Source organism: Anabrus simplex, chromosome 1 (genome assembly GCF_040414725.1).
Source record: "Anabrus simplex isolate iqAnaSimp1 chromosome 1, ASM4041472v1, whole genome shotgun sequence".
Lineage (NCBI taxonomy): Eukaryota > Metazoa > Arthropoda > Insecta > Orthoptera > Tettigoniidae > Anabrus > Anabrus simplex.
The window spans coordinates 1,805,588,522-1,805,614,365 of record NC_090265.1 but is presented as its reverse complement, the minus strand read 5'-3'; the positions used below and the strand labels follow the sequence as shown (position 1 = coordinate 1,805,614,365).

The window sequence follows — 25,844 nt, the reverse complement described above, 5'->3', positions numbered from 1 at the left end:
AGTTTTTTGGAACATGAAGGAAAGTAATTGTTGCGCGTGGAGGCTTAGGAATCCAGAGATGCGCTATATTATGTTAAAAAATAGAGATCCATATAAAGGTGCCATGCGCCGTATAAAAGTAACAAGTTGTAAAAGTAATACTTAAGTTGTTGGTCATGGAAATCGAAAAAGGTTGGTTTTCAAGCGATGCTGCTGTTCATTCAGAGATCAATTGAAATTACAGTACCGTAACATTGTCTTCTTAAGATGTTTATAAACTTGAAATAAATGTCGATGCGAAGTAAGATGCTAGAAGAAAGCTCTTCTGTTTCTAGAATCTTGAAGGACGATGGATGTTACGTGAGGAGGATTAACATATATGGAGTTAAATAAAGGTGGATAGAAATTCGCAGTTCAATGCGGACCATACATTTCACGACAGCAAGGAAAGAAAGAAAGAGATTTGGTCAGGTGGAAGAAAATATTTAAATAAAATATGTCAAAAGGGAATTAACGTGTGTTGTAATAAGCTGAAGAGAGAAATGGGGGTAGGTGAGGTTCAAAGGAAATCTTGAGGAGGCGAAGGGAGAAAAATAACGGAAGGAGAAGAAAAGGGGGAGGGGGAGAGGATATTAAGGTGGGGCTGAGGGATGTGGGAATATGGAAGATTGTTTAAGAAAAGTACTATGAATAGAATGAAAAATCGGACCTTTAATATTAGATTTTGATTGAAAAGCTGAATGAGCAGGTCAAAATGAATGTTCGATTTTTCAGAAATGTCATTAAGATTGAAGTTTGGATTAAAATATTGGTCTAGATTTATAAAGCACTTCTCTGTTATGTTAAGGAGGGGTCCTTTATTCATAATTTTGAGAATTACCATATCATGTTTAATGTCTGTAAATTTATGATTATAATCATTCATGTGTTGACCAACTGCAGAAAATTTATTGTGTTTTAGGGCATTAACATGTTCCAAGTATCATATTTTAAAGCTTCTTCCTGTTTGTCCAATATAAGAAAAATTGCAGCTGTTGCATTTGACCCTGTATACACCGGATTTTGAAAAACAATCAGTTCTATTAACAGATGATGAGTTGTGTAAGACTTTAGCGTTATTATTATTGGTTCTGAAGGAGATTTTAACATCATGTTTTTTAAAAACGTTAGTGACCTTATAAATATCTTTATTGAACGTAAAGGTAGAAAATAAAGAAACTTTTGGTTTTTCTTTTTTCAGAGTGGTTATAGGACGATGTTTGTATTTATTGATAATACCTTCAGTGAAAGAACTATTGTATCCATTGAGTTTAGCAATCATACGGATATTGTTCAGTTCTTTTTGAAGATCACTTTCAGTCATTGGGACAGTATAGGCTCGATGAACCATACTATTATAAGCTGCTCTTTTATGGATTTGTGGATGAGAGGAATCTTGACAAATAGTGGAAGATGTTTGGGTAGGCTTTCTGAAGATATTGAATTTTAAGGAATACAGTTGCCTAATGATGTTTAAGTCTAAAAAATTTATTCTTTGTTCAGATTCAGATTCGAGCGTAAATTTTACGTGCGGGTCAATATTATTAAGGTTGACAAGAGTGGAAGCAGCGTCTTTTGTGCTTTCATCTAGGATTACTAAAGTATCATCCACATATCTAGCCCAAAAAAGAATATTATTGAAGTTATTATTATTATCAATTTTAGTATGTTCTAAAAAATCCAAGTAGATTTCAACTAAGATGCCCGAAGCCGGCGATCCCATGGCCAAACCCTCCTGCTGATAGATAATACCGTCAAAAGTGAAATAGTTATTATTTAAAACCAATTTCAGGATAGACATAAAATCTTGTATTTCCAAAGCACTTAGGTGGTTGTATTTACTTAAATTGTTTTCAATGATAGGGTATAATTTAGAGGTTTGAATACTAGGATACATATTAACAACGTCGAACGAGTGAAGGGAATGGTTAGGTTGGATATGAAATTTATTAAGATTCTCGATCAACTCTGTAGTATTTTTAATAGATTTTTTAGATAAAAAATGATATCTTCTTAGAAAATTTTGAATGAATTGAGAAGCATTGTAAAGAGGACTTGGTCTATAATTGATGATCGGGCGGATAGGGTTTGTTTATCTTAGGAAGGGCTTTAGCGGTCGGAAGGCTTGGATTCATGCTAATAAATTTAGTTTTTTCTTGTTCAGTTAAAAGGTATGAAGTATTTTTAAGAGTTTGTTTAAGTAGGCGTTGGATTTTTTGAGTAGGGTCTTTTTTAACAACAGTGAATGAACTGTCAGAAAAGAAATCTTTAGTCTTATCAATATATTTGTTTCTTTCCATTACAACGGTGGTATTGCCCTTGTCAGCCTTAGTGACAATAATTAATTCTCATAATTCTCATAATAGTTTATCTTAACCCTTGATTGTAAGAATACTGTGTGTTCACAAATACATTTTAGTCAAAACTATGCTAACAGTCAAAGCAAATTATTAAAATTAACACATTGCGGACCGGGTGCACTTCACCCTATGCACAGCCCTGTTCCCGGCCACTTTCTAACTACCTGTAAGCTGGAGTGCATGCATTCAAATAAACTGTCAGAACTTCACTAGCTTTTGGAAAACTACTGTGTATTTTTCTAGTGGCCTTCCTGAATAGTTGTTGAAATGCAGGGTATTTCTTGAAATCTATTTCGGCTCATCATTTTCGGAAATATGTTTTTTTTTTATTAAGTTTGTCTTTTCAGCTACATACTGAAAATATTCCTCACCAAACATGAGTCCTGCTACTTGTCCTATGTTTCTAGATTCATTAGACCATACCTTTATACCAGCAGCACCTTCAAAATCCTCTAGCCTAGGTTCACTGTTGCCCATAACCCAGTTGTCAGAAAACACTACATTATTTACAATATTTAGAATATTTACACCCGCAACACAATTATCAGACTCGTTCTGCGCTACGTGAGTTCCACACCTTGAAGAAAAGGCTATATCCTTGTCATCACTTGAAACATTTCCGTTAGAAGATATTTCATCATGCGAACTCTAAATATTCAGCATCACTTAGGTATTCGGAGCCTGTATCAGCACATAATTCGCGAATATTTTCATTTTTGTCTAAACACTTGCGATCCCTGGGCGCTGCCATCCTGCTTGGCTCTTCGAACTTTGTAAACATGTTGTCAGGAAATGCAAAGAAAATCTATGATATGAAGAATACTCGAAAAGAAATGACACTATCGATTGTGTAGAACCATACATAACAGAGTTCTATCACCCCTGACCACCAAATAGTTCCCGTATATCTCAAAAGATAGCACTAAAGTTCAGTCTGCTTCGTCTGCTGCTAACACGAGATAACTCAGGACCGGTCCGCAACGCTTGGCTAGGCAAACACGAGTTTTCTCGGGACCGGTCCGCAATGTGTTAAGTGATGCTCCTGAAACAGTCTTAAAATTGTTCATTGAATGTGATAGCACTAAAGTTCAGTCTGCTGCCAACATGAGATAACTCAGGACCAGTCTGCAACGCTCGGCTAGGCAAACACGAGTTTTCTCGGGACCGGTCCGCAATGTGTTAAGTGATGCTACGGAACCAGTCTTAAAATTGTTCATTGAATGTGATAGCACTAAAGTTCAGTCTGCTGGGTCTGCTGCTGACACGAGATAACTCAGGACTGGTCTGCAACTCTCGGCTAGGCAAACACGAGTTTTCTCGGGACCGGTCCACAATGTGTTAAGTGATGCTACTGAAACAGTCTTAAAATTGAATATTGAATTTTCACGACCGCATTGTAATCGAAACAGACTTTCAACGTATTAGGTCGTGTTACGTACATGTAGTACGTGTTGAAGAGATGTTAAGTACAGAACAAAAATGGCCAGCCGGATACCAGTGGGATCCGAACCCACAACCTCCCGATTTCGCGTCGGTTGCTCTACCAATTGAGCTATGGTGGCCTAGGCCATCTTTGTTCTGTTTGAAACGATCTGAGCTACAGGTCTGGCACTGCTGCTAGCACACTGTAGAGTGCGTTTAAGTCGCCCATTGTGGGGCATGTCAATGAATTTTGAATTTTCACGACCGCATTGTAATCAGTGAGTCTTAAAATTGTTCATTGAATGTCTTTTGACATTTTTTCTTAAAAATTCTTATAGTTAGGTAATGTTTTGTCTTTTAAGACAATGTTCTTAAATAAGGAAAACTAAACATTTGTATACACACAAAAACCCGTAAGGGCACTTATGTATAGTCATAGGAAAATGCAGTATTTAGATAGAAATTTATCAGGTGTGTTATCTAAAATATTAGTTGTCTGACAAATCTAATCAATAGTATGGGAAGGGTGGGTTTGGATAAACCCCTTTAAAATATCTTAACTCATGGCACGATTTGTTTTCTAGGAATATTAATAAATTTCATTGTTTGTCCGTTTTGAACAAGGATTACAACTTTTATTATAATTTGGATCCATCTAAACAACAGTTTTTATGTATTGAATACGGTGGATCCAAATTATAATAAAAGTTGTTTCTAGGAATATGTCGTATTTGTAGAAAAAACATTAATTCCTTGCGTGTTTGCAAAGAAAATTTTGAGCTGTATACATTCATACACTGGATTCATATTCAAATAGGCCTCAACATTAATAATATATTTAGTTGTCTTGTGACATAATTTATCCATGTAAACAATAATGGTCTTGAAATCTTGATCTTTAAGCTGGTAATAAGAAGTGTTAGTATGCTAGTGTAATGTTAGTTCGAAGTATTACGTTCTAAATTATAATGTTGATTTTTGTTGTTTAAGGAGCTTTGTTACTCGTGATAGGTAGGTAGAATGAGATCAAATTCCAAGATGCAGGTGAAATTAGTCTTGCCACAGTGCTGATGGTGGTACTCACAGAAAACTTTCTTAAAGGGGGAAGAATGAAAATTTCTTCATAGGAAATAAGCATAATAGACGCGGGAAGAACACCGTTATGGAACTTTTTGCTTACCACCTCTTATCTTGCTTGGCAATGGGTGACCCCATTTCAGGCATATTAGCGGCCATATATATATATGTATATATGGACTTCGTAGAAAAGAATAAAACATTGACAGGGGTAGAAGGAATTAAATTATGGTTTTGTTATGTGGATGACACTTTTGTAGTAATGGAGAATGAAATAAACAATAGTAATATGATCTTGGAGTTCCTCAATACCATAAACAGTAATTGCATTTCAAGTCCCTGGAGTAGGTGTAGTTTTGACAGAAATATTTTAAAGAAATTATTGTAGACAACTTTGTATTTTTCAGTAGGCCTAATTAAGGACACTTTTATTCTCCGTCCCATGGAGTAGGGAAAAATAATAATATTCTACCAGCTGTAATAATTACATAATCGCATTTCAGTTGAGAATTGTAGTGAAGATAAGGTATATTAGATAGTATCTTGCCTGTTATATTAGTGTTTTATCTTTGTGTACGGCAATCCTTTCGATACTTAAGCATTTAACCAAACGCAAGGTTTCATTTCTATTAGAGCCTAGTAGGATAAAGTAATACTAAAGAAATATAATCTTCTGTCTATGCATTTAACTTTGTTGGTAATCCTTGAGTGCGGTAGTTCTTGCAAATTTCAAACTTTAGGCCTAATTGCAATTTTCATTTCTATTTGTGCTTAATAATAACTTATTGTAATTAGGATACATCTGAACGTAGTTTAAAAACTGTTGTTGTGTATTGTAGTGACTTATTAGAAATTAGAGTGCTTATTCTATTATTTTGAGTAGTCTTGCGAATTTCAAACTTTAATTGTAATTTCCATTTCAGCTTGTGCTTAGTAATAACCTGTTGTTATAATTAGGATATGTCTGAACGTAGTTTAAAATCATTGTAGTGTATTATAGTAGGTATCTTATTATAAATTAGTGTGATTATTCTATTACTGTGATATATTTGTGTAGTACAGTATCTGTAGTATCTATAGTATCTGTGGTATCTGTATTAACTCTCGTACTAGAATTCTGTTGCAGTAATTAGGGTAGACTTAACGGCAGTTTAGTATTGTGTAGACCTAATTCTTGTGTATTACTTTCAGTTTTCAGTAATTAACAGCAGTTTTCATTCTGTTAGGGTGTTGTAGGAAAAAAAATTGTACAACCAAGTAGTATTGTATCTAGTATAGTAGTATGGTAGTAGCTTATATTAATTAACCTTGTTGTTGTGTGATCGTTGTGAACTATCCTAGACAATATTTCTTTCCTTTCACTTTTATTTTGCACAGAATTAGTTATTTTATTTTTCCTTTTCTTCCCATTATTTCATAAATAATGGCTACGCAGTGCACGTGTAGGAACTGTGGGTGTGGCCAGGCATTAAGGAGTATGATGGAGGAGTTGTAGAGTTTAAGGGAGATAATTAGGATTCTCTCCAAGGAGAGGAAGGAAAGTAGCCCTCCCTCAAATAATGTACAGGATACAGTAGGTGTAAAGGAGGGATGGGAAGGAAATGGGGGAATTGTAGAAGACAGGTGGTCTAATGTTTTAAGGGGAAGGAGATTGCAGGCTAAAGGCTCTGTTCAGGATCAGAATTCAGGACAGGTGTCTGTGAGAAATCGGTACGAGTCACTGCAGGTAGAACAACCGAGGGAAGATGAGGAACAGGGAACTGTTGCTGAGATGTGTGGAATAGGAGGAAGGGAAAAGGCAGGAAAGGGAAATGTAGTGTAGTAGAAAGGAATCTAGGTGGAACAGAGTCATGGAAGGGAGAAAAGGGAGGAGGAAGTAGCTTCTGCAGCAGTGAGAGAAGATAGGGCTGACAAGGAGGGGAGGGGATCAAATGAGGTGGGTAGGGTTGAGGCTCTGGTCATGGGGGATTCCATCGTTAGACATGTGGGGAAAGTGTGTAGAGGAAAGGGAACCAGGGTTCAGTGTTATCCAGGAAGTAGGTTGAGGCAGATGTTGAGGAAAGTAGAAGAGAAGGAAGAGGGAAAGGAGAAGGTAGTAGTGTTTCACATTGGTACCAACAACGTAAGGCAGGCAGTTATAAGTACGAACATAGTTGGGGATGTGTGGGATCTGGTAAATGCAGCACAGATAAAGTTTATGGAAGCGGAGATTGTTATCAGGGGAATACTGTGTAGGAGGGATACTGACTGGAAGGTGATTGGGGATTTAAATGAGACTATGGAGTGGGTATGTGTGGAAACTGGGAGTGAAATTCCTAGATCCTAATGGGTGGGTAGGAGATCGGGATCTGTGCTCAGATGGCCTTCACTTAAACCGCAGTGGTACGTATAAGTTAGGAAATTTGTATAGAAGGGTTATAGGGAGGTACATTCAGGGACACAGGGTGGCCTAGGGAGCGGTGTTAAGGGAACAGGGAACTGTAAATCAAGTAGGGATGACATAAAACTGTTAGTGCTCAACTGTAGAAGTATTGTAATGAAAGGAATAGAATGAAGTAATTTAATAGATATATACTTACCCGGTATTGTAATAGGAGTTGAATCATGGCTGAGAAATGATATAATGGATGCAGAAATTTTCTCACGCAACTGGAGGGTGTATCATAGAGATAGGATAGGAATGGTGGGAGGGGGAGTATTCATTCTGGTGAAAGAAGAATTTGTAAGCTATGAAAAAGTTAAAGATGAGAAACATGAAGTTCTAGGTGTGAGGCTCATTTCTAAAGATAATAGGCAACTTGATGTCTTTGGAGTGTACAGACCGGGAAAGGGTATGTACATTGCATTCGTAGATCTAGAAAAGGCATTCGATAATGTTGATTGGACCAAGCTATTTAAGATTCTGAAGGTGATTGGGATCAGATAGCGAGAACGAAGATTTATCTATAATCTCTATAAAAATCAGTCTGCAGTGATAAGAATTGTGGGCTTTGAAAAAGAAGCAGCAATCCAGAAAGTAGTGAGGCAAGGCTGCAGCTTGTCCCCCCTCCTTTTCAGTGTTTACATAGAACAGGCAGTAAATGAAATCAAAGTGATATTTGGAAAGGGAATCACAATCCAAGGAGAGGAAATAAAAAACTTGAGATTTGCCGATGATTTATCTGAGACTGCAGAAGATCTCGAGAAGCTGCTGAATGGTATGGACGAAGTCTTGGGTAAGGAGTAGCAGATGAAAATAAATAAGTCCAAAACAAAAGTAATGGAGTGCAGTCGAACGAAGGCAGGTGATGTAGGAAATATTAAATTAGGAAATGAAGTCTTAAAGGAAGTAGTAGATGAATATTGTTACTTGGGTAGTAAAATAACTAATGATGGCAGAAGTAAGGAGGACATAAAATGCATTTAGCACAAGCAAGGAAGAGCTTTCTTAAGAAAAGAAATTTGCTCACTTCAAACATTGATATAGGAATTAGAAAGATGTTTTTGAAGACTTTCATGTGGAGCGTGGCATTGTATGGAAGTGAAACATGGATGATAACTAGCTCAGAAAGAAAGAGAATGGAAGCTTTTGAAATGTGGTGTTACAGAAGAATGCTGAAGGTGAGATGGATAGATCGAATTACGAATGAAGAGATATTTAATTGAATTGGTGAGAGGAGATGGATGGACACATCTTAAGACACCCAGGACTTGTTCAGTTGGTTTTTGAAGGAAGTGCAGGTGGTAAGAGCTGTAGGGGTAGACCAAGGTATGTATATGACAAGCAGATTAGAGCAGATGTAGGATGCAGTAGTTAGGTAGAAATAAAAAAGCTTAGCACAGGATAGGGTGGCATGGAGAGCTGCATCAAACCAGTCTATAGGCTGATAACTCCAACAACAACAACAACAACAACAAAAAGCTTTGAAAGTGGTAAGGAATGGTAAAGATCCACTATGTTATAACAGAGAAGTAAAGAGACTAAGAAGGAGGTGCAGACTGGAACGAAATAGAGTTAGAAATGGTTATGGAAGTAAGGAGAAATTGAAGGAACTTGCTAGGAAATTGAATCTAGCAAAGAAGTCGGCTAAGGATAACATGATGGTCATACAAATTTTAGTGAAAAATGAAAGGGTATGTATAGGTACTTTAAGGCAGAAACAGGTTTCAAAGGACATTCCAGGAATCATTGCTGAACAAGGGGAGTGTATATGTGAGGATCTTCAAAAGGCAGAAGTATTCAGTCAGCAGTATGTAAAGATTGTTGGTTACAAGGATAATGTCCAGATAGGGGAGATGAGTAATACTAAAGAAGTATTAAAATGTATCTATGATAACAATGACATTTACAGTAAGATACAAAAGTTGAAAGCTAGAAAAGAAGCTGGAATTGATCAGATTTCTGGGCTTATACTAAAGGCAATGGGTTGGGATATAGTACCATATCTGAAATACTTATTTGATTATTGTTTGGTTGAAGGCGCTATGACAATAACGTACAACGGGTGATTGTTTGGTCCACCCTGTCAGTATATTTTAATAATTGAATAATTTATACGTACATAATTCGGGAGGCTTAACTCCCTTCGTCAGCGTATTTACATCAAAATCTACCTTACCTAAATCTCAAGATATAACATCTTATCACATTAACATTAAGCATTGTCCTTTCTAACCTCAACTCTAGATACTATATGTACACTTTGCATTTTTGTATAATAATGCCTGTTGTAACCCGACACGTAAGGCATGGAACATTTTAATAACACTCTTGAATCGTCCACTCGTTCCACTCATACAACGTGTATCATCATCCTGGATGGATCCACTAGTTGTGTTGACCACTGATGAAATGTTACTTGTCACTGCTTGCATTGTGTTGTCACTATGAAGCTATTATCTTACGTCCAATTTGATATCCTTGGATGTTCTAACCCTTTGTTGCACTGAATATAGTCATCGTTGTAATATATATTTAAAAAATTTTTAGCCATGCATGTGCCGTCAGGGCAGATGACGTTTGCTCAATTGTTGCTGGACCGAAGTTTTTGAATCAGTGGAACAAACCTCCCGTTATGTTTCTGCAAATGCTCCTCTAGTACTATAAAAAGAAAAAGAATAAAGAAAGAAAAGCTATTTTACCTAGTTAAAATACATAATCAGATTCTATGTGATATAAAAATACTTGGACTTACATGAAATGATAAAGCGGAGGAAAACTATCTGCTTGCCGGCCAGCCATTAACAGAAAGAATATTCCCCATAAGACCTAACAATTTAAGCGGTGGGGAGTGGGCCTGACGTTATAATTGATGCTGTATATTGTACTTTTTCTTTCTCTTCACATATTGGTTAGCTTAAATAACGGATTTTCTTCTTTAATGTGTTCCTTTAAATTGTTGTCAATATTTTGTTTCTGATCTATGTAAATTTCTAATTTCTCCAGGACGTCCACATAGCTGAATATTTTCCGTACTTTTTGGCATTTTATATGTTCCTTGTATCTAATGGCTATATTTTTTCCTGATTGTCCGATGTATTTTTGGTTACAGTTTTGACACGTCAGTCTGTATATTCCTGATTTATTGAATTGGTTGTCTGTGTTAATCTTGCTTGAGTTTGCGAACATATTATAATTATTAGTACGGTATGCTACTTGAATATTGAATTTCTTAAATGTGTTAGCCAGCTCGTATGAATGCCTGTTCCGATATGTGAATACTACATGTTTTTTCTTTTCTTTCTGTTTTTCGAGATGTGTTTTTGGTTTGTTGATGATACTATTCTTTATTTTGTTGACATAGTTTCTTGTGTAACCATTGCTTTTTGCTATATCATAAATTGTCATTTCTTTTTTACGTTCTATTTCTGTAAGTGGTGTGTGTATCGCCCTGTTGATTAAGCTATAAAAAGTGGCCTTTTTATGCTGTCCTGGATGGTTGGAATCGTTTCTAATTATAGTATTGGTATGTGTTGGCTTTTCTATATATTTGGTATTCAAAATGGTTATTTAAAAAAAATTTTTTTTTAAAACAACATTATCAATGACATTGAAGAAGCCCTCAGACATCCAAGAGGCAAATTCCATGCAGTATTTGTTGATTATGCAAAAGCGTTCGACATGTTAAGCAGACCACTAATAATCGCGAAGCTGGAAGCAATAATGGGGAAAGACAAGCTCACGACTCTGATAAGTAACATACTGACGACAAATTACATACAAATTGATGACCAAGTTGCGACTTCAAAATTGATCATGCAGACCAATGGAGTACTCCAAGGAGACCCACTAACCCCCTTGCTGTTTAACATTGCGACGTACGATGTGGTAAAGGTTAAATTAAAAATAGGAGAGGATTTCCACCAATCAATACTTATTTATTGTATATATTAAATTACGACCGGTTTCGACCTCATATTCAAGGTCATCTTCAGCTGAACCATACATACACATCCATATAATGAAGCTCTGATTAAGATTGTGGTGTTGAAGGAATGCCATATGATGATGATGTACATTTAGTTACATACAAATGGGGCACGTCTTAGCGTGAACTGGCGTATATGTCATTCTGTACAATATTGCAACTGTATGTCTAAAATGTTGAAGGTCTCAAAACTAGTGTATAAAACACGTCTTTTCCTAAACTAACTTATATATATGTACAAGATAAAAACAATATATAAAAACACTTCATGCATATGAACATTCGTTCTTGCTTGGTGGTCAATACATCGACTAACTTCCGTATTTAAGTCTTATTCACAGTTGTGCACTTCAGCTGCTATTCTTAGAGTTTGTAAAATTGCATGGATAAAAGTTTTGTCTTCCTGTGCGTATGTGAGATAAAACACTTTCAATTTAAAATAGGTGCCAAATGTATGGATGAAATTCAAGTGAATATGCTGAACATATTTTACTTGAATTTCATCCATACATTTGGCACCTATTTTAAATTGAAAGTGTTTTATCTCACATACGCACAGGAAGACAAAACTTTTATCCATGCAATTTTACAAACTCTAAGAATAGCAGCTGAAGTGCACAACTGTGAATAAGACTTAAATACGGAAGTTAGTCGATGTATTGACCACCAAGCAAGAACGAATGTTCATATGCATGAAGTGTTTTTATATATTGTTTTTATCTTGTACATATATATAAGTTAGTTTAGGAAAAGACGTGTTTTATACACTAGTTTTGAGACCTTCAACATTTTAGACATACAGTTGCAATATTGTACAGAATGACATATACGCCAGTTCACGCTAAGACGTGCCCCATTTGTATGTAACTAAATGTACATCATCATCATATGGCATTCCTTCAACACCACAATCTTAATCAGAGCTTCATTATATGGATGTGTATGTATGGTTCAGCTGAAGATGACCTTGAATATGAGGTCGAAACCGGTCGTAATTTAATATATACAATAAATAAGTATTGATTGGTGGAAATCCTCTCCTATTTTTAATTGTGCAATTGTCAATACGGAAATGAAAATTATAGATTACGTGGTAAAGGTTACTCAGCAAGGAATAGAAGATTTAAAAATATACTTATATGCAGACGATATGGTCATTGGATCAAGTTCCCTACATGATGTGCAAAAAGCTGTAGACAATCTGGACAGGTGGGCAAAAGATAACAAGATGAAAATTAACACAGAGAAAACAGTGAAAATGACATTTCGGAAAGGTGGCCGAGAGGCCGCAAGTGACATGATATACCTAGGATCTACAGTCCTTAAGACTGTCAATACATTTAAGTATCTAGGACTGACCATGCAGACAACAGCAACAACCTATAGGATTCACATAAAGTCTAGAGCAACGGCGGCCACCAAAGCAATATATGATATTAAAACAATTACCAAGCTTTCACTAGAAACTGCTATGAAACTATTCGATGCGAAAATTGCGCCAATTGCCACATATGGACTGGACATTATATGGAATAAATTGGGTCTGGCTGAGCTGAAGACAATTGAAGCAGTCAAGTCACGCTTCCTGAAAGCTACACTGGGAATATCAAAATACACAAAATCAAGGCTTGCATATGAGCTTGCAAAGAAAACCTTCTTCATCGAGGACCTCCGAATGAAGCAAGGGTTTCCATCCACAGATGCTTGGGAAAAATTAATGCAGGACGGAGTGAAGAAGAGGGAAGAAATCTGGCTTGATTTCTACTCAATGGAGGTGATGATGAATAGAACATGGACAAAGTCCAATCAAGACATGCAACATTTTGTTAACTCGATGGCCGTCCATGGGTACCACCATAAACTGTGCAACACCGAGTACTTCCATGACCCCGACGAAACCTGTGTTTGCAAGCTGTGCAATGAGCATTGCAGTCGATATCACGTAATCACATGCAAAAACCGGGGATTATATATTGTGAAGTTTTGTAATAGTGAGAAGTGACAGTACATATGACAAACTTTGTTTATACAATGCACAATTTGTGTGCTGTATCTTTATTAATTATGATGATTAATAAAGTGTTTATTATTATTAAAATGGTTATTTTGCCTAGAGATTGTTATATCCAAATAATTCAAGGATTGTTTCTTTTCTGATTCTATCGTGAATTTAATATGTTTGTCCATGTTATTTAATATGTCCAATAGTTACTCTGATTTTAGTATTTGTTCATTGATTATCACAAAAACATCGTCTACATATCTCAGCCACAGCTCCAACCGTTGTATTTTATCTATTATCTTATTGGCTTCCAGGTGATCTAAATAAATATTTGATAAAATACCTGACGCTAGTGAGCCCATTGCTAACCCCTTTTCGTGTTTGTAAATTTGATTATTAAATGAGAAGTTGCTTTCCAATTTGAAGGTTAGAATTCGTCAAAATTCTTCGATTTCTACTTTATTTAACCCACTGTGTTGAAATAGATTCTTTCTTATTATGTTAAGTGTTTCTATTGTTGGTATGTTGGAATACATATCTATAATGTCAAAGCTATGAATGGAGTTGTCTTTAGGTGATCCTCTTTGTTTTATTACAAAAGTCGATGGTGTTTATTAAATTATTATTATTATTATTATTATTATTATTATTATTATTATTATTATTATTTAAAAAATCAACTGTTTTCTTAATGTAGTCTTCTTTATACAATAAGACAGTAGTGTTGCCCTTATCTGCTTTGGTTACTATAATTTCATTCTCTTTGATTTTCTTGTTGAGCTGTTGTATGTTGTAATGTGTTTTGTCTAGATTTATTTCTTTGTGTTCTATTATTTTGGAAAGTTTATTCTTTACCTCATACCTAACCGCCTCTTGTTGGTCGACTGGGATGTTGGTTATAGCTAATTCAGTTTCAAATCAAATCAAAATCCCTTTATTTGCAAATGAGGTGTCTACCTCGGTGGCAAATGGTATACTAAAATACATTATTGTCAAGCACTAAATTTTAAATTAACAGGAGACGAAGAAAATTTTCCTAGAATACAATATTATACAATAATTTACGCTAATAATTTTTTCTATTAAACACACACATCATCCTTAATAAATTTATATTGTTTACAAAATTCTACTTATAATATCTTACAAACATAGTCAACTCATATACAGTACGGTATGTGAAATTTTGAATTAGTTGTCAAGTTGGGACGTTTATAACTTTTTTCCCCAAGTAAATGCAAAGTGTACATATAGTATCTAGAGTTGAGGTTAGAAAAGACAATGCTTAATGTGATAAGATGTTATATCTTGAGACTTAGGTAAGGTAGATTTTGATGAAAATACGCTGACGAAGGGAGTTAAGGCTCCCGAAACATGTACGTATAAATTATTCAAATATTAAAATATATTCACAGGGTGGACCAAACAATCACACGTACGTAATTGTTATCACGAGTCAATACGGACCAATTAAGGACCGATATGGTCAAGTTTGTCAACTTTGAAGGAGCTGTACCAAATGAATGGAGAGTTGCTATAGTAGCCCCTGTGTATAATGGAAAGGGTGATAGACATAAAGCTGAAAATTACAGGCCAGTCAGTTTGACATGCATTTCATGTAAGCTTTGGGAAGGCATTCTTTCAGATTATATTAGACATGTTTGCAAAATTAATAACTGGTTTGATAGAAGGCAGTTTGGGTTTAGGAAAGGTTATTCCACTGAAGCTCAACTTGTAGGATTTCAGCAAGATATAGCAGATATCTTGGATTCAGGAGGCCAAATGGTCTGTATTGCAATTTATCTTTCTAAGGCATTTGATAGGGTAGATCATGGAAGACTTCTGGTATAAATGAGTGCTATTGGAGTAGAAAAAAGAGTGACTGAATGGGTGGCTATATTTCTAGAAAATAGAACTCGGAGAATTAGAGTAGGCGAAGCTTTATCTGACCTTGTAATAATTAAGAGGGGAATTCCTCAAGGCAGTATTATTGGACCTTTATGTTTTCTTATATATATCAGTGATATGTGTAAAGAAGTGGAATCAGAGATAAGGCTGTTTGCAGATGATGTTATTCTGTACAGAGTAATAAATAAGTTGCAAGATTGTGAGCAGCTGCAGGGTGACCTCGATAGTGTTGTGAGATGGACGGTAGGCAATGGTATGATGATAAACGGGGTTAAAAGTCAGGTTGTGAGTTTTACAAATAGGAGAAGTCCTCTCAGTTTTAATTACTGCGTTGATGGGGTGAAAATTCGTTTTGGGGATCATTGTAAGTACCTAGGTGTTAATATAAGAAAAGACCTTCATTGGAGTAATCACATAAATATGATTGTTAATAGAGGGTACAGATCTCTGCACATGGTTATGAGGGTATTTAGGGGTTGTAGTAAGGATGTAAAGGAGGGGGCATATAAGTCTCTGGTAAGACCCCAACTAGAGTATGGTTCCAGTGTATGGTACCCTCACCAGGATTACTTGATTCAAGAACTGGAAAAATCCAAAGAAAAGCCAGCTCTATTTGTTCTGGGTGATTTCTGACAAAAGAGTAGCGTTACAAAAATGTTGCAAAGTTTGGGCTGGGAAGACTTGGGAGAAAGGAGACGAGCTGCTCGATTAAGTGGTATTTATGTCTCGAATATTATTACAATATTTTTAAGTCCACCTGTTCAATACAATACAATATAATCCACTATTTCATATGGTTAAAATTTTATACATAATACATAAAAGTCAATGGTACATGTTTCACCCTCCTTTACGGGAATTCAAGAGGACAAACTGGGGCAAATATTCGTTTATAGGAAGGGGAGTTAGGGATTGGAATAACTTACCAAGGGAAATGTTCAATAATTTTCCAATTTCTTTGCGATCATTTAAGAAAAGGCTAGGAAAACAACAGATAGGGAATCTGCCACCTGGGCGACTGCCCTAAATGCAGATCAGTAGTGATTGATTGAATACAAAGTTTGCAAAATAAGACAAGATTAACTGTTCATTAAATTTCTTAGACGTGACTACAGCATGCTCAGAAAAAATTTTAAACTTTCAAATATACACGTAGCCTACATATTCCCCTATAACAATTAAAAATAATTCAGTACAGCCGTCATCTCAAAAATAGGCCGTATACTACAGCTTAGTCTATAGAGCGTTTAAGATTCCCGTCACCAGAAAGTTGAAAGAACGAGTTAAAATATATTTGGTATCTGGTTGTATTTGATGGGTACAGTGCAGAAATGATTAATAAGATCATTAATAAAACGAAATTAACATTAACGGCTATTCTCGCTCCAGACAAGCCGGTTAAATCCATTTACACTACTTTTACATACAATAACCCAATATAAATGGTCCGTTATTGGACATTATCCAGCTAACTCATTCCTGGTTGCCGGCATTTCGCCCCCGTGTGCTAGGCTGGGCTCATCAGTTGCTACCTAGCACACCTACCAAGACGCTGGCCAGTGCATGCCGTGGAGGCCACTGCGTAGGCTAATTGTAGCCACCGGCAGTGCCAATGCACTATGAGAGACCCTGTCTCACTACAATGTCCAATAACGGACCATTTATATTGGTATTATAAATTCACTCATTCGGAACAAATATTTCAGATTTCCTATGGGAATCAACATCTATATCACACAATAACCCTCTCATTCAAAAAGTTTTGAATCCCCTTAAAAAACATAATGTTAAAATAGCATACAAAACCCAGAACAGTAACCAAAATAAAACGTTGTAAACCCTAAATATGATCCTTTTGCAAGCTTGGGAATTTCTTATATAGGTCAGACATGCCATAGCTTCCACACTAGATACCAAGAGCATTATAACGTGATTAAACATAACAAGTTTTCTGCAATGAGCATCCACATGAAAGATGTTGTACGTTGGGTATTCAGTCCGAAGGCTGGTTTGATCCTCCACAGTTCCACTGAAAGCTATCAACAGATAGCGTAGGCGTCACTGAAGAGGCATACTAGGGAAATGAGGAGTGAGCTAGTTTCCCGTTGCTTTCCTCACCGAGCCAGCAGTTGCTACTGCACATCAGCGCCAACTTCGACTACTTCAATCAATTTTTTCAATTTAAAAAATAGCGCACTGTGCATATATGTTTTCATTTGTTTTCCGATATTGCGCTTTTTACTACATTTTTTTCTCTTTACAATTGTTTTTTCAAGTCAACTGTTTTCCAAGAACTCAGCAGGAGCACAATTACTCATTCAATTATACTGAATTGCGTTGTATATTTCTATATATACGTACTTAACTTCCCGCAACCGAGGCAAATACTGGACCTTCAAGATATTCTCCATTCTACTTTGGCATTCGAGACCACAGCGCATGACCTTGGATGTGCCGCGCTGATCACCGAGTGCTGGCAGCTGGCAGTTTGCTTCTATAAATCTATTCGTCTGCGACTTCAAAATATTTATGGATCTTCAAATGTTGTTCGATAGTGTTGTGACTTTGTACCTGACAGAGTGTAAAAACTGACCCATTTGACCGTTCTCCACTATTCATAAACATTGAGAGACTTTACTTATCATTGCGTGTGTCGTACTACCTTTCATAATATTACGTACTGTTTTATTTTAAGTGACTCACAATTTCTACCCCCATCATCAATTTATATTTCATCGTATACCAATCCAGAATTCACTTATTCTTTTTCATATGCATTGTTTTCCTTGTTTTTTATGTTTTGAACGGCTGACGATGACCTGGACTAGGGTCGAAACCGGTCCCATTTCTAATCACTATTAAATAAGAATGTAATCACTACATTCCTTTCTTTTATGTATTGAATAAGTTGAACCTCTTTTTCAATTATTTAAATTTTAACGTTAATACTTTCAATACGGAACAATGAAATTTTTATCTTTAAATACACGAACAACAGTAAACATAACATCATTACACAACTACTTTGAACCCAATGACATCCAAATTTACGGACGCCACAGGACAACATGAATTGGTTCCAATAAAAGGGCAACACACACAGCAGAGCTGAACATATTTTAGTTGAATTTCATCCATACATTTGGCACCTTTTTAAAATTGAAAGTGTTTTATCCCACATATACACAGGAAGACAAAACTTGTTATCCATGCAATTTTACAAACTCCAAGAATAGCAGCTGAAGCGCACAACTGTAAATAAGACTTAAATACGGAAGTTAGTCGATGTATTGACCAACTAACAAGAACGAGTAAAGACATATTTTATACACTAATTTTAAGACCTTCAACATAATATTTTGACATACAGTTGCAATATTGTACAGAATGACATATACGCCAGTTCACGCTAAGACATGCCCCATTTTATGTGACTAAATGTACATCATCATCATATAGCATTCCTTTAACAACACAATCTTAATCAAAGCCTCATTATATAAATATGTATGTGTGGTTCAGCTGAAGATGACCTTATATATGAGGTCAAAACCGGTCCTGTAGTTTAATATATGCAATAAATAAGTATTGATTGGTGGAAATCCTCTCCTATTTTTAATTGTGCATTATGAGAATATCGGGATCCCGACGATCTGTGATTTCGGGAAAAAGGATTTGGCTGAGGATGCCCACAATAAGGGTGAAACATGTCCCAACTGATCATAACATATACACACATCTTAAGCATTCTTATGAATGTAATGTATTGAAAAGGTTGACCATATAATAAACTTGATTTGGTTTAACTTAATACATCACCATGTTGTAATCCTTCAAAAGCTCTAGATAACTGTTGTTGTTAGTCATTTGAACCAGTCTTGTCAGTTCCTGCCTCTTTCATAACTGATCCCTTCTGATACTATCATACACTTGTTTGAAATCAATAAACAGCTGGTGAACATCAGTTTTATACTCGTAACATTTTTCAAGGATCTGCCTTATAGTAAAATTCTGTCCATAGTAGATCTGTTAATTCTGAAGCTGCACTGGTAATGTCCTAGATGTTCTTCCACGTATGATCTCAGCCTTCCAGCTATGATTTTTGCTAAGATTTTATAAGCAATACATAGCAGTGCTATTCCTCTATAATTCCCACAGTCTGCTTTATCATGTTTCTTATGTCTAGGGCAGAGTATTGCTATATTCCATTGCTTTTGCATTTTCTCCTTTTGCCATATCTCTACCATTATTTCATGCAACTACCTTCTTAGTTTCTCACCTCCATATTTTATCATTTCTGCAGTAATGTTGTCTACTTCTGGCACCTTATTGCTTTTAAGATCATTGATTCCATCTTTAACTTTTTGCATTGGAGGTTCCTTGATTGATTCCAGGTCCACCTCTTCTCTACTTTGTTCTGCCCACTCTCTTCTGTCTGCACATCATCGACCTCACCTTCATATCCTGATTCCTTATTCAGCAGTTCACTAAAATATTCCACCCGTCTGTCTAACATCTGATCTTTACCTCCAATCATATTTCCCTCATCTTTACAGAAACTGCTCTGGGTTGAAATCCTGTCTTTATATCTTTTACCCGTATATAAAACTGTCTAGTTTCATGAGCAGTCTTTCTCTCTTCTAATTCCTTAATTCACTGTTTCTCAAATTCTCTCTTTTTCTTCGTACATTCCTTGTCCGTTTCCTTTCTCTTCTCTCTGTATTCTTCTACATTAGTTCTTGTTCTTCTCCGTAACATTCTCCTTCTTGCCTCATTACTTTCTTCAATCTTCTTCCTACAATCTTCATCAAACAAGTGCTGAATCCTCAATTGTCTCTTTGTGCCCAAAACCGTTTTGGCCATTTTGTGTATTATGTCTTTAACCATTTGCCATCTTACTTCAATACTCTCCTGTCATATCTTCCTCTTCATTAAAGCTATTTATAAAAACCGTTGCATATTGCTGTGCTATGTTTTCATACTTTCTTAACCTAGCATCATCAAACCTTGGTATAACAGCTGTCTTAATCTGTCTGTAGTTGGCCGTCCTTTGTATTTCACTCTTACCAGATAATGATCACTATCTCCATCTGCGCCACGACAGCTAGCCATTTCCAGTATATCTGAAGCATGCCATCTATAAGCACATGATCAATTTGGTTGTCTGTGATTCCATCAGGGGAGCACCATGTTATTTTCCTTATATCCTTTCCTTTGCATCTATGAGCTTTTAGGAAGCATGTTATTACCCATAGCAAAATCAATCAACCTTATACCATTATCTCATGCAAACTCTCCTCACCAGCTGTTTTCCTGTAAGCAACTTCTCTTTCCACTTGGGTGTTGCAGTCCCCCATAACCACTGTAATATCATGCATTGCCACTAGTGCTAGTTCTTGTTCCAATTGTTCATAAAATATATCTTTCTCTGCTGACTCTGCATCTTCTGTTGGTGCATATATACATAATGAAAGATCTATTGAAGAAGCAGGCTTTTACTCGTAGAACACAAATTCTGTCATTAACGGGCGTAAAGTTCAATACTACTTTCTCATACGCATTATCAACAAGGAACCTCCGTATTCTCTGTTTCCGCAGTTATAGAACGACGTATGTGTGCCGGTTGCAAGTATTCCATTTCCATTCCATTTTACCTCTGGTATTGCTACCACAGTCACATTAATATTTCTTCAGATTCAGTAATCCTCCATGTTTATTCAGCGTTCTTACATTCCATGTCATGAAATACCAATTCATATGCCGTTTTCGTTGCCAGGGTCGTTTATTCATTACATCCACCGGTTTCCTTTGTCCTTTGGTTCCATAACAAGAGTTTTGTTGTGGGGTAGTGTTGTTGACCCCATGCCCAACCCTCAACCTGGAGGACTAGGGTACTGCTCTTAGTCTGGCTCATCGCCTTAGACTTGTCCAGCTTGGTGGCCCTACCAGGAGCTGTAGCTCCCGCTGCCATAGCTCTAAGGGTCATTTGAGCACACAAGCCTTCAAAAAACACCCAACAATGCCATATTGCCTTCGTCAAGGTGGCAGTACCTGCGGGAGGACATTGAGCAACACAATTGTGAAACCCTCAGTTGAATTCAGCTACTACATTAAGACAGATTTTCCATTTTTAAAAGGACTAAAAAATGTTTTTACTTTAACTAGAGGAGTTTAGACAAGAGAACTCTTTACCTCAAGATCAACACGTGTCTTTCAAGTGTCAATCATGATCACTGTTCTTTTAATTCTACACAATTTTCTCAGTGTATACATGTAACACTTTAAGCTTTTTACTGAAGATGGTTCAGATAAGCCGAAACGTCTAGTTAAACATTGTCCCATCCAACACAGATGGACACTTCAGTATTGAAAAGGAGGATAACATAAAGACTTTTCTATTGTAAAGTGATTAGGAGTTAAGGCAGTTACCATTATTGTGACAAGTGAAAGAATGAAGTAGAACCCTACTTTAGAACTCAAAATAGTTTGGTTGAAGTAGGCAAATGTAAACAGACTTCTTGTCTGTTGATTTGACACTTGTTTGTTCCTTTCTATATGTGGGTTTGTATATCATTATTTTTCTGGGCTTGGGAAAAGTCCTTTTCCTGCTATCTTGCTATAGTGCATTTAGGAAAATTTTATGGGATATTCACTTTCAAGAAATTTTCTGTGATCTGGTCCTCTGAAGTTTGGTTCCCCAGTGCTCTGAGAAATGTGTAGCAAGCTCAGGGAATCTCTAGCGGAAAAGAAATGAGTGGCAATGTAAGACCAAGACTGAATTCTTCTAAAGTCTTAAGAGATTTGAGAGAACTGTATGATTTTTTTTTTTTCAGTAATCTGTTTGCATTCCAGTTAAGTTGTTAAATATTCCCAAGTATATTTACTTATCAGAATTTCAGGCATTTTCATGCTTTATTTCAATTTTGAAATAAAGGTATAATTTTTTATATGATGACTTTTTGTAGCATATATGGAATGTTATAGTAAATGTTTGTTACAGGTTTGAAATTGAGAAGAAACTGAGACTTGCCAAAAAGCAAGAAATGAAAAAGAAACGTGATCAGGAGAAGAAAAAGGAAGAGAAAATGGATGCAAAAGAGAGAAGCAAAGAAAGAAAGAAGACTGTAGAAGAAAACAGGGGGAAAGTTGACAAGAAGGCTCATGCAATGAATCTTCTCAAGGCACGTCGCGAAGAAAAGAGGGAGAGAGGTATGGATTTTACTTTTAACTGCCTACTCCTCTTACAATTTTTTTTTTGTTTTTTTTTTTGTGTGATAATTGAAGGCAGTCACGATTTTTATTTAAAATTGAGAAATTTTTGAATTGTATTTAAATTGTTTCTGTGGCCTCCATAGCTCAGACGGCAGCGGGCCGGCCTCTCACTGCTGGGTGCCATGGTTCAATGTGAGATTTGTGCTGAACAAAACAGAGGTACTATGGATACTCCAGTTTCTCCTGTTATCTTTCATTCCAGCAACACACTCCAGTATAATTTCATGTGTCAGTTACTAATCATTGCCCCAGAGGAGTGCAACAGGCTTCGGCAGCTGGCACAATTCCTGACCTCTCCGCTATATGGCGGCTTCATTCATTCATTCATTCATTCATTCATTCATTGCATTCCTGACCCAGTCAAATGAGTGGAAAAAGGCTGTGGATTTTCATGAATCCACATTAATTTTTTGTCTTTGAATATCAGTAAATAAGTATAAATGTGGAAAATGTTATTTTATTATTTATTTACATATTTTACGCCCACATTGGAGCACTGAAATCAATACATTTGAGTTAATTTCTTCTTCTTCTTCTCCCAGAACTTTTTCATCCTCTCCGACCTGGAAGCCCTTTGTGTGTCCGATATAGTATATTGTTTCCGTTCAACTACTTTTAGTTTGAGACTTATGCTTTTGTTCTTCAAAATCCTCTTCTCTTTTCTGTCTTTGATTTGTTGCCGAGTTATTTTATTACATGATATTTCATATGAGAGATGATTATTTATCGATTCTACTCGTTCCCAGCCTCTTGTGTGGACATTTGCCAACCTTTCTGGCTTCTACTGAAGACTAGTTCCTCATATGCCGGAAATTTTTATATTTTTATAAATTCTGAGACCATGGGCTTCAGTTTTCACCCTCATCATCATCATTTCCCTTTATCCAGCTGTAGCCAGGTAGGGGCAAATATGGTTCCTGTCCACTTTCTTCGGTCTTTCCACCACTCCTCCTCCAACACTGTGTCCCAGTCCAGGTTTCTTTCTATAATGCTGCGTTGGATGGTATCCTTCCATCTCAATCGTGGTCGTCCACGGCCTCTCCTTCCTTGGATTTGCATTTCCATCACCTTTTTTGGCATTCTTTCGTCGCTCATTCACTTTATGTGCCCAAACCATCTTAGTCGGCTCTTCTCTATTCTGTCATTCAATTTTTCCACTCCAACTTCTTCCCGGATTTTCTCATTCCTTATTTTGTCTCTTCTACTCTTCTGTATCATACTCCTCAAGACCTTCATTTCGGCTGCCTGTATTCGACTCTCATCCTTCTTTGTCATTGTCCAAGTTTCTGCTCCGTAAGTTGTTATGGGTACGTAATACATCTTGTACATAGTATCCTTTGCTTCCGTTGGCACATTTTTGTCCCATAACATGTTTCTTACACTATGATAGAAACAACTTCCAGCTTGAATCCTTTTACTAATCTCAGCATCCAGTCGAGCATTCTCCATTAATTCACTCCCCAGGTATTTAAACATTTCCACTACTTCCAGGGGCTTGTCTGCAAGTCTAATCTGACCTGTCCCTTCTTTCTCCCCTCTAGTCATAACAAGAGTTTTACTCTTTTCTACACTTATTTTCAATCCACATTCTTCGATCTTCCCATTCACCACATTCACCTGTTCTTGAACCTTCCTGTCGTCTTCTCCCCAAATCACAATACCATCTGCAAATAACATCATGTTCATTTCTCTTCCTCCATATGCTGCTTTTGCTGTTCTCATGATGTCATCCATTACTATTGTAAACAGGATTGGTGATAGAACACTTCCCTGTCTCAGCCCGCTAGTTATTTTGAACCAACTTGTCCTGCCAACTTGTGTTTGCACGCAACTACAACATTCCTTATACAATGCCATGATCATTTTTATTAATCCCTGTCCAATTCCTTTTTGCACCAGACTGTCCCAAACTTTCGTCCTGGGGACAATGTCATATGCCTTTTCAATGTCAATGAATGTCATCACCATATCATTCTCGTACTCCCAATGCTTTTCCATTAGTTGTCTCATAATGAAAATGGGCTCTATTGTTGACCTTCCACTTCTGAAACCAAACTGATTTTCCTGTATCTGATTCTCAACCCTCAACCTTATTCTACTTTCCAGTATCCTGTCCATTATCTTAGCAACATGAGATATTAGAGTAATTCCCCTGTAGTTCTTCAAAACTTTATCACCTTTCTTGAAAATTGGGATGATTATTCCTTTTTGCCAATCCTCAGGGACCTCCTTATTCTCCCAGACATCCCTGAGAACCCGATATGTCCACTGCAGGCCTACAGCACCAGCTGCCTTTATCATCTCCACTGAAATTTCATCTATTCCAGCAGTTTTTCCATTCTTCATCTTTCTTACTGCCATTTCAATTTCATTCAATGTAATTTCTTTATCCATTTCTTCATCAACTAATTGCCTTTCCTGGTCGTCCATTGAATGACTGTCATCCGTTCTTATGTTCAGCAACTTCTGAAAATACTCTCTCCATCTATTTCTTATTTCTTCTGGCTTTGTTAAAATTATGCCACTTTCATCCTTCACAAATCTGGTGTTTACTTGATCTCTCTTTTTGTTTCTTAAGATACCATACAGCAATTTCTTGCTGCCCTGCGTATCATCTCTCAATTTCTGTGTGAATAAGGCCCAGCTTTTCCTCTTTTCTTCCTCCACTACTTTCTTGGCCAAATTCTTTTCCTCCACATATTTTCTTCTACTTTCTTCAGTCTTAGATGTTTTCCATGCTTTCCATGCCATTTTCTTTTCCTTCACTTTAATCTTTACCCTATCATTCCACCAGTGTGTTTCCTTGTCTTTCACATTTCCTGATGTTCTACCACACACCTTTTCTGCACATCCAACCAGTGCTTCCTTAAGTCTGATGACACACGGAGCGCTTTTTGCCGAGTTGGCAGCCGCGTCGGCCGCCGCCTGTGATTGATACACAGAGCGGTTTTTGCCGACTGTGACGAAACCACTGCCTGCTCGATCTACACCTAAAATGACTGCTTATAAGCAGTCATCGGGTACGTATTGAGCTGGCAGTGGACAAAACACATTAGCGAGCGCGACGTTAGGTGAGGAAGTTAGCTAACGTTATATAAAAATAAATTATTGTTCTTATTCCAACAGTCTACTTACTTTATATATCCTTTTACGTGTATATTATTGAATTTCAAATATACTTCATGATATCTAATACAGGAATACCTACCAATGATGCAATCGCCGCGTAAATTCAGCCACGGCCGACTGGATCTATCGCTAGAGCGACACATCAAGTCGGCCGTGATTCAGCTGAATGTATTAAATCAATGGCACTAGAGCGCGCACAAAGTCTTCAAAACGCTCGCTGCACCGCCAGCTAAACGACAGGCCGAGTCG

General features: G+C 36.6%; 1 protein-coding gene across 1 annotated transcript in view; it reads left to right on the top strand.

Moving 5' to 3' along the window:
• Rtf1 (RNA polymerase-associated protein Rtf1) overlaps window positions 1-25,844 on the top strand; it is a 225,241-nt gene that overhangs the window by 60,533 nt on the left and 138,864 nt on the right. Inside the window, exon 4 of the mRNA XM_067138556.2 lies at window positions 22,195-22,403. Coding sequence (XP_066994657.2) covers window positions 22,195-22,403 — 209 coding nt within the window. The remainder of the gene's footprint in view (window positions 1-22,194; window positions 22,404-25,844) is intronic.